General features: G+C 43.5%; 1 protein-coding gene across 1 annotated transcript in view; it reads right to left on the bottom strand.

Annotated features, from left to right (window-relative positions):
• zgc:172076 overlaps window positions 1–10,449 on the bottom strand; it is a 32,284-nt gene that overhangs the window by 9,015 nt on the left and 12,820 nt on the right. The window contains exons 4-7 of the mRNA XM_029625048.2: window positions 8,329–8,483; window positions 6,211–6,343; window positions 5,023–5,179; window positions 972–1,095 (exon numbers count right to left, since the gene is read on the bottom strand). Coding sequence (XP_029480908.1) covers window positions 972–1,095; window positions 5,023–5,179; window positions 6,211–6,343; window positions 8,329–8,483 — 569 coding nt within the window. The remainder of the gene's footprint in view (window positions 1–971; window positions 1,096–5,022; window positions 5,180–6,210; window positions 6,344–8,328; window positions 8,484–10,449) is intronic.

Consider the following 10,449-nt stretch of genomic DNA (forward strand, 5'->3'; position numbering starts at 1 on the left):
AGGTTGTATTTGCGTAGACTGGTCCTGGACGAGACAGATGTTTTTATTTGGTTGTATTTGCGTAGACTCTGGTCCTGGACGAGACAGGTGTTTTTATTAGGTTGTATTTGCGTAGACTCTGGTCCTGGACGAGACAGATGTTTTTATTAGGTTGTATTTGCGTAGACTGGTCCTGGACGAGACGGATGTTTTTATTAGGTTGTATTTGCGTAGACTGGTCCTGGACGAGACAGATGTTTTTATTAGGTTGTATTTACTGCAGTGTCTCTTCATAGTCCAAGCGCACGGCCGCGTTCCCAATCAATTTTGCTGTAGCATTTTCACAAATGCCTTAGTATACGTAATTCCCAAACGTTTAAATAATTTATGAAAATGGGAAATGACTTTGTCTAAGTGGTTTCATGAATTGTTGTGAGTAAAATCTCTCGAATTACCTATGTTTACCTTTGATGTTAAATGGCATTATACATATCCTTGTAATTCCGATTATAACTATTTTATTAACATTATTATTCTCTTGGCCAAATATTATATTCACAAATGTAAACGGGGTGGAAAAATTCCTAATTTTGTAGTTTTTTTTCATTGAACTGTTACAATTGTATAAATCCCTGAAACTTAAGTTGGAAAAATTATTAGAAGTAATGTCTCTGTTAATGTTAATGTCACATATTAATGATGTCATTAATTATTTTATTTTTGGGGTCGGGTTCGCCTGGTGTTCTATTATTTAAAAAATGTCATTGTATTCACCGGAATGTCCCTGTATTGATGTGTAATAATGTTATTATTGTTGCAATATAAACTAAATTAAAACAATAAGAATAAAAAAAGTGCTCGCTTAAAAAAGCTCATATTCGTCCTCGGTGTTTATGAACTGATTTTAATACGATTTCATGTTGCTAAAATGCTGTCAGTTCCACTTTAAGGTAATCATGCAATCAGGATCTGTGTCTTCCGAGGGTACCAACCTTAAGGATGTTGACACAGATACATTGGAAGGCCTCTGCGATGTTGGCGTCATCTCGCGTGGTCACCAATCTGAGGTGGTCGTCAATATTGACCCATACCACCAGGGTCCCTTCTTTACTGATCCTGCAGAGTGGTAATGGTCATCACAACAGTATCAGTGTTCAATGGACTTACAGGGCCAGTCCTTGCATCTAGAGTGCTGTTATGAATGCGAGAGTAGTTCGATATAGCCTCGTCCCTCAGCCATATACTAAAACAAGTGGTGTGCTGCTGTTTTGCTGGAAACATAGCTTTAATCTGTTAGAAGGCCCATCGTGTAAAGGCACCATCTGACTGGGTTGTACTGTTTGTACATTTGGAGTAATATTGATTAATCACAGGACCTGGGTCGAGCTACAGAATCAGCTGGGTTTGTGACACCTTTATATTTTTTGTTGCTTCTTTAAAATGGTTTGAATAATATGGGGTTTATTAAACAGATATTCATGATGATTTACTCCTATACCTACAAGAAGAGTGCACTGCCTCACTTCTCCACTAGATTAGTAACGAACTGTTAAAGGCAAAACAGGCTGTAGAGCAGTTGTTTTTACTTCTCCATCCAGTTTACAACTACTGTGGACTAAAAGGCAAAACAGACCCTAGAGCAGTTATTGCAACATTAACGTGTGAACATGACATTATATTTAAGTTTTTTTCATTGCACAAAGAATATTAGTGCATAACTTAGCACCCTCATTTGTTGACTTCTGTGATCGAAAAAGCCTTGGTTTCATGCATGTCAACATTAGAAGCCTCCTCCCTAAGTTTGTTTTACTCACTGCCTTAGCACACTCTGCTAACCCTGATGTCCTTGCCGTGTCTGAATCCTGGCTCAGGAAGGCCACCAAAAATTCAGAGATTTCCATACCCAACTATAACTTCCGTCAAGATAGAACTGCCAAAGGGGGCGGAGTTGCAGTCTACTGCAGAGATAGCCTGCAAAGTAATGTCATACTTTCCAGGTCCATACCCAAACAGTTCGAACTACTAATTTTGAAAATTACCCTCTCCAGAAATAAGTCTCTCACTGTTGCCGCCTGCTACCGACCACCCTCAGCTCCCAGCTGTGCCCTGGACACCATTTGTGAATTGATCGCCCCCCATCTAGCTTCAGAGTTTGTTCTGTTAGGTGACCTAAACTGGGATATGCTTAACACCCCGGCAGTCCTACAATGTAAGCTAGATGCCCTCAATCTCACTCAAATCATCAAGGAACCCACCAGGTACAACCCTAACTCTGTAAACAAGGGCACCCTCATAGACGTCATCCTGACCAACTGGCCCTCCAAATACACCTCCGCTGTCTTCAACCAGGATCTCAGCGATCACTGCCTCATTGCCTGTATCCGCCACGGAGCCGCAGTCAAACGACCACCCTCATCACTGTCAAACGCTCCCTAAAACACTTCTGTGAGCAGGCCTTTCTAATCGACCTGGCCCGGGTATCCTGGAAGGACATTGACCTCATCCCGTCAGTTGAGGATGCCTGGTCATTCTTTAAAAGTAACTTCCTCACCATTTTAGATAAGCATGCTCCGTTCAAAAAATGCAGAACCAAGAACAGATACAGCCCTTGGTTCACTCCAGACCTGACTGCCCTCGACCAGCACAAAAACATCCTGTGGCGGACTGCAATAGCATCGAATAGCCCCGTGATATGCAACTGTTCAGGGAAGTCAGGAACCAATACACGCAGTCAGTCAGGAAAGCTAAGGCCAGCTTCTTCAGGCAGAAGTTTGCATCCTGTAGCTCCAACTCCAAAAAGTTCTGGGACACTGTGAAGTCCATGGAGAACAAGAGCACCTCCTCCCAGCTGCCCACTGCACTGAGGCTAGGTAACACGGTCTCCACCGATAAATCCACGATTATCGAAAGCTTCAATAAGCACTTCTCAACGGCTGGCCATGCCTTCCGCCTGGCTACTCCAACCTCGGCCAACAGCTCCGCCCCCCGCAGCTCCTCGCCCAAGCCTCTCCAGGTTCTCCTTTACCCAAATCCAGATAGCAGATGTTCTGAAAGAGCTGCAAAACCTAGACCCGTACAAATCAGCTGGGCTTGACAATCTGGACCCTCTATTTCTGAAACTATCTGCCGCCATTGTTGCAACCCCTATTACCAGCCTGTTCAACCTCTCTTTCATATCGTCTGAGATCCCCAAGGATTGGAAAGCTGCCGCAGTCATCCCCCTCTTCAAAGGGGGAGACACCCTGGACCCAAACTGCTATAGGCAGGGCAGGATGGATATAGGTCTATCTAAGGTCTTCGAAAGCCAAGTCAACAAACAGGTCACTGACCATCTCGAATCCCACCGTACCTTCTCCGCTGTGCAATCTGGTTTCCGAGCCGGTCACGGGTGCACCTCAGCCACGCTCAAGGTACTAAACGATATCATAACCGCCATCGATAAAAGACAGTACTGTGCAGCCGTCTTCATCGACCTCGCCAAGGCTTTCGACTCTGTCAATCACCATATTCTTATCGGCAGACTCAATAGCCTCGGTTTCTCGGATGACTGCCTTGCCTGGTTCACCAATTACTTTGCAGACAGAGTTCAGTGTGTCAAATCGGAGGGCATGCTGTCCGGTCCTCTGGCAGTCTCTATGGGGGTGCCACAGGGTTCAATTCTCGGGCCGACTCATTTCTCTGTATATATCAATGATGTTGCTCTTGCTGCGGGCGATTCCCTGATCCACCTCTACGCAGACGACACCATTCTATATACTTTCGGCCCGTCATTGGACACTGTGCTATCTAACCTCCAAACGAGCTTCAATGCCATACAGCACTCCTTCCGTGGCCTCTAACTGCTCTTAAACGCGAGTAAAACCAAATGCATGCTTTTCAACCGATCGCTGCCTGCACCCGCATGCCCGACTAGCATCACCACCCTGGATGGTTCCGACCTTGAATATGTGGACATCTATAAGTACCTAGGTGTCTGGCTAGACTGCAAACTCTCCTTCCAGACTCACATCAAACATCTCCAATCGAAAATCAAATCAAGAGTCGGCTTTCTATTCCGCAACAAAGCCTCCTTCACTCACGCCGCCAAGCTTACCCTAGTAAAACTGACTATCCTACCGATCCTCGACTTCGGCGATGTCATCTACAAAATGGCTTCCAACACTCTACTCAGCAAACTGGATGCAGTCTATCACAGTGCCATCCGTTTTGTCACCAAAGCACCTTATACCACCCACCACTGCAACTTGTATGCTCTAGTCGGCTGGCCCTCGCTACATATTCGTCGCCAGACCCACTGGCTCCAGGTCATCTACAAGTCCATGCTAGGTAAAGCTCCGCCTTATCTCAGTTCACTGGTCACGATGGCAACACCCATCCGTAGCACGCGCTCCAGCAGGTGTATCTCACTGATCATCCCTAAAGCCAACACCTCATTTGGCCGCCTTTCGTTCCAGTACTCTGCTGCCTGTGACTGGAACGAACTGCAAAAATCGCTGAAGTTGGAGACTTTTATCTCCCTCACCAACTTCAAACATCAGCTATCCGAGCAGCTAACCGATCGCTGCAGCTGTACATAGTCTATTGGTAAATAGCCCACCCATTTTCACCTACCTCATTCCCATACTGTTTTTATACTGTTTTTTTATTTTTTTATTTACTTTTCTGCTCTTTTGCACACCAATATCTCTACCTGTACATGACCATCTGATCATTTATCACTCCAGTGTTAATCTGCAAAATTGTATTATTCGCCTACCTCCTCATGCCTTTTGCACACATTGTATATAGACTGCCCATTTTTTTCTACTGTGTTATTGACTTGTTAATTGTTTACTCCATGTGTAACTCTGTGTTGTCTGTTCACACTGCTATGCTTTATCTTGGCCAGGTCGCAGTTGCAAATGAGAACTTGTGCTCAACTAGCCTACCTGGTTAAATAAAGGTGAAATAAAAAAAATAAAAAAATAAAAACAACACACACAATAAATGATTTAGGTTGTAAAGAAGGGAACATGCCAGTGGCACTTAAAGAGCAGCACTGACCATACAGCTCTGGAGTCAGGCCAGTCACGGGCCACCCCGTTCCTCAACTGGGAAAGGGAAGGGGCTCCCACGGTCACTCCCTTGTCTTCTTTGTCTTGTGACAGTTCTGCCCTTGAGTACAGCTTCCCTGGCAACTCCTCTGCCAATTGGTCCAGAGCTGGAAGAAGTGTCAATCAATCATGTTTGCTATAGGTCTGATTGGTTAGTGCAGGGATGCTCTGCTCCATTCTTCGATGACAGCAGTTCTGCAGATTTTTGTCCTTGCCTTTTAGCTAGTGACTGATTTCTATTTGGGCCATTCGGTAACATCAATTTGGTGAAGCGAAAACCAGCCGAGCTGTGGAACTCGGCCTTGAGCTGTGGAACTCGGCCTTGAGCTACACACACTACTGTGTGAGAAGGAGCATTGATTGCTTTTGCTTGGTGTCCTCAAGATTATTAAAATTGATAGCAGCCCTTATATTCATTGTTATTCTTTAAATGTAAATGAATAGCCTAAAACATATCAACTTAAACTGCTGGAGTTAATGAGCTCAATGAGCTCAATTACATGAGCTCAATTACATTTGGTTTTAATTGGTTTTAATTGCCGTTGAGGATAAAGTATCACACTGTATCAGAGTTTGGGTCAATTCCACAAATTACATTTTAATTCTGTTCTCGCTCCCTGTAAACTCCATTGAATTAAATTCAAATTCCAGGTCAGTCTTTGAATTCAGAGAAAATTCAATTCCTCTGAATTCCAATGTTCGGTCAATTCCAGTAATTGAATTCCCAATTCAATATTATCCCCAACAATTCTAATTCTAATGTATGTCACTGTTCAGACAGCCTAGCTATACTGTAAATATAGGAATAGATGTTGAAATTACTAAAAACAAATCCTACAGTACATTTTTGATACTCTGTACATTAATTCCATTAACTGGGAAATGTAGGAATATTGAATTTCAATCTAAAAGATGTTTTTACAATTCCAATTTAATTCCAATTAAAAAATATATATATTTCAATTCCATAACTTGTAGATTTAAAAATTTGAATTTAATTAAAAGTAAATGATCCACTTCCTGACTGAATTCAATCATTTAAATGGAATTTAAATTAAATTGGAATTGACATCAAACCTGCACGCACTGTATGTAATATTTGTGCTATGTTGTTACTGTAGATCCGAGCACGCAGTACCTTTCTTGGCCAACATGAAGAGCTGTCTACGTTCTCCCCGGCTGCAGTGTGTCGGAAAGCAGAAGTCATCCACACCGCGCACCACACTCACCTCGCAGCTCAAGGCGTAATCACGGTCAAAATCATCACCTCCCTACGCACACACACAGAGTATACATTAATCAGCCAGCCATCCACACACACAGAGAGAGAGCGAACAAGCCATAAATGGCGAGCAATAAATGCATTTAAACACATTTAAGTATTTACACATCTGATACGGATGTACTGGATAACACTATTGGAATGTTATGCCACAATGCCCTACATACAGTGCCTTGCAAGTATTCATCTCCCTGGGCATTTTTCCGGTTTTGTAGCATTACAAACTGTAATTTAAATTTCCTGTAATGGATTTACACAAAATAGTCCAAATTGGTGAAATGAAATGGAAAAAATAACATGATTCAAATTCTACAAAATAAAAAACTGAAAAGTGGTGCGTGCATATGTATTCACCTCCTTTGCTATGAAGCCCCTAACTAAGATCTGGTGCAACCAATTACCTTCAGAAGTCACAATTAGTTAAATAAAGTCCACCTGTCTGCAATCTGAGTGTCACATGATCTGTCACATGATCTCAGTACAAATACACCTGTTCTGAAAGGCCCCGGAGTCTGCACCACTAAGCAAGCGGCACCATAAAGACCAAGGAGTTCTCCAAACGGGTCAGGTACAAAGTTGTGGAGAAGTACAGATCAGGGTTGGGTTATAAAAAAATATCTGATATTTTGAACATCCCACGGAGCACCATTTCAATCCATTATTAAAAAATGGAAAGAATATGGCACCACAACCAGGTTTGACCAGGCAAGGAGGGCATTAATCAGAGAGGCAACAAAGAGACTAAAGATAAACCTGTAGGGGCTGCAAAGCTCCACAGCGGAGATCGGAGTATCTGTCCATACGACCACTTTAAGGCGTATACACTCCACAGAGCTGGGCTTTACGGAAGAGTGGACAGAAAAAAGTCATTGCTTAATGAAAAAATTAAGCAAACCCGTTTCTTTGGTGGTCGCCAAAAGGCATGTGGGAGACTCCCCAAACATATGGAAGAAGGTACTCATGTTAGATGAGACTAAAATTGAGCTTTTTGGCCATCAAGAAAACGCTATGTCTGACGCAAACCCAACACCTCTCATTACCCCAAGAACACCAGGTTTTTCATCGGCAGGGACTGGGAAACAGGTTTCCCTCAAGAATGTCCCTGTATTTAGCGCCATCCATCATTCCTTCAATTCTGACCAATCTTCCAGTGATTTGAGACTGGGACGGTGGTTCACCTTCCAGCAGGACAATGACCATAAGCATACTGCTAAAGCAACACAAGTGTTTTAGGGGGAAACCTTTAAATGTATTGGAATGGTCAAAGCCTAGACCTAAATCCAATTTAGAATCTGTGGTATGACTTAAAGTACACCAGAGGAACCCATCCAACTTGAAGAAGCTGGAGCAGTTTTGCCTTGAATCTGCAAAAATCCCTGTAGCAAGATGCGCCAAGCTTATAGAGACATACCCCCAAGAGACTTCCAGCTGGAACTGCTCAAAGGTGGCTCTACAAAGTATTGACTTTGGGGGGGTGAATAGTTATGCACGCTCAAGTTTTTTTTTTAAATGGTCGAATTGCATGTATGTTTCACAATAACAAAATATTTTTTATCTTCAAAGTGGTAGTTGTGTAAAATAAAATTATACAACCCCCCCCAACATTTTTTTTAAATTCCAAGTTGTACGGGAACAAAATAGGAAAAATGCCAAGGGGGGTGAATACTTTCGCAAGCCCCTGTAGTTGTCATAAACAATACTGAGATCTTGACATAACATTTATCAACAGTTTTTATGACATGTCAAATCACACATCTTTGGTAGAGGTCTGTTATGAAGTGTGGCACACTGAAATCGTGTGAATAGTCCAAGCGATCTGTGGCAAATGTTAACTTTTTCATAAAAGCATGAAACGTTGTCGTTGGGATTATGATGAAACCTTCAAATACAACTTTTATTAACAATATATTACATTTTGTTATGTTAAATGGAGATACACTTATAAGACCAGACTCTGTGTCCACGCTACAGTACCTTTAAGTTGTCATGATTAAAGTCACTCTCCTGTAACTTGCTGATCTTGTGGTTTTGGAAGGCCTCAATGACCCGATCAAAGAAGTCACAGAAGAGGATGTACGACTGGCCGTCACCAGCCACACAACCCACAGACATGGGTCCATGAAGCTCCCCTGTAGGACGGTACAGGAACAGAGTACACACATATCGTAAGTAAACACTCATACACTAGAGTCACACATTGTAAAGCAGCAGCAGATATTTTGGATTAGCTAGGTGTTAGGACATTGTTACAGTATTTTTTTAAGTGGGTTGCTATCATTATAATACATATATACACTGTTCAAAAAAATAAAGGGAACACTTAAACAACACAATTTAACTCCAAGGCAATCACACTTCTGTGAAATCAAATTGTCCACTTAGGAAGCAACACTGATTGACAATACATTTCACATGCTGTTGTGCAAATGGAATAGACAACAGGTGGACATTATAGGCAATTAGCAAGACACCCCCAATAAAGGAGTGGTTCCGCAGGTGGTGACCACAGACCACTTCTCAGTTCCTATGCTTCCTGGCTGATGTTTTGGTCACTTTTGAATGCTGGCGGTGCTTTCACTCTAATGGTAGCAAGAGACGGAGTCTACAACCCACACAAGTGGCTCAGGTAGTGCAGCTCATCCAGGATGGCACATCAATGCGAGCTGTGGCAAGAAGGTTTGCTGTGTCTGTCAGTGTAGTGTCCAGAGCATGGAGGCGCTACCAGGAGACAGGCCAGTACATCAGGAGACGTGGAGGAAGCCGTACGAGGGCAACAACCCAGCAGCAGGACCGCTAACTCCGCCTTTGTGCAAGGAGGAGCAGGAAGAGCACTGCCAGAGCCCTGCAATGACCTCCAGCAGGCCACAAATGTGCATGTGTCTGCTCAAACGGTCAGAAACAGACTCCATGAGGGTGGTATGAGGGCCCAACGTCCACAGGTGGGGGTTGTGCTTACAGCCCAACACCGTGCAGGACGTTTGGCATTTGCTAGAGAACATCAAGATTAGCAAATTCGCCACTGGCGCCCTGTGCTCTTCACAGATGAAAGCAGGTTCACACTGAGCACATGTGACAGACATGACAGACGTGACAGAGTCTGGAGACGCCGCGGAGAACGTTCTGCTGCCTGCAACATCCTCCAGCATGACCGGTTTGGCGGTGGGTCAGTCATGGTGTGGGGTGGCATTTCTTTGGGGGGCCGCACAGCCCTCCATGTGCTCGCCAGAGGTAGCCTGACTGCCATTAGGTACCGAGATGAGATCCTCAGACCCCTTGTGAGACCATATGCTGGTGCGGTTGGCCCTGGGTTCCTCCAAATGCACGACGATGCTAGACCTCATGTGGCTGGAGTGTGTCAGCAGTTCCTGCAATAGGAAGGCATTGATGCTATGGACTGGCCCGCCCGTTCCCCAGACCTGAATCCAATTGAGCACATCTGGGACATCATGTCTCGCTCCATCCACCAACGCCACGTTGCACCACAGGCTGTCCAGGAGTTGGCGGATGCTTTAGTTCAGGTCTGGGAGGAGATCCCTCAGGAGACCTCATCAGAAGCATGCCCAAGCGTTGTAGGGAGGTCATACAGGCACGTGGAGGCCACACACACACTACTGAGCCTCATTTCGACTTGTTTTAAGGACATTACATCAAAGTTGGATCAGCCTGTAGTGTGGTTTTCCACTTTAATTTAGAGTGTGACTCCAAGTCCAGACCTCCATGGGTTGATACATTTGATTTCCATTGATAATTTTTGTGATTTTGTTGTCAGCACATTCAACTATGTAAAGAAAAAAGTATTTAATAAGAATATGTCATTCATTTAGATCTAGGATGTGTTATTTTAGTGTTCCCTTTATTTTTTTGAGCAATGTATACAGTGCCTTGCGAAAGTATTCGGCCCCCTTGAACTTTGCGACCTTTTGCCACATTTCAGGCTTCAAACATAAAGATATAAAACTGTATTTTTTTGTGAAGAATCAACAGCAAGTGGGACACAATCATGAAGTGGAACGACATTTATTGGATATTTAAAAAAAATTTAACAATCAAAAACTGAAAAATTGGGCGTGCAAAATTATTCAGCCCCCTTAAGTT

This window comes from Oncorhynchus nerka, linkage group LG21 (genome assembly GCF_034236695.1).
Source record: "Oncorhynchus nerka isolate Pitt River linkage group LG21, Oner_Uvic_2.0, whole genome shotgun sequence".
Lineage (NCBI taxonomy): Eukaryota > Metazoa > Chordata > Actinopteri > Salmoniformes > Salmonidae > Oncorhynchus > Oncorhynchus nerka.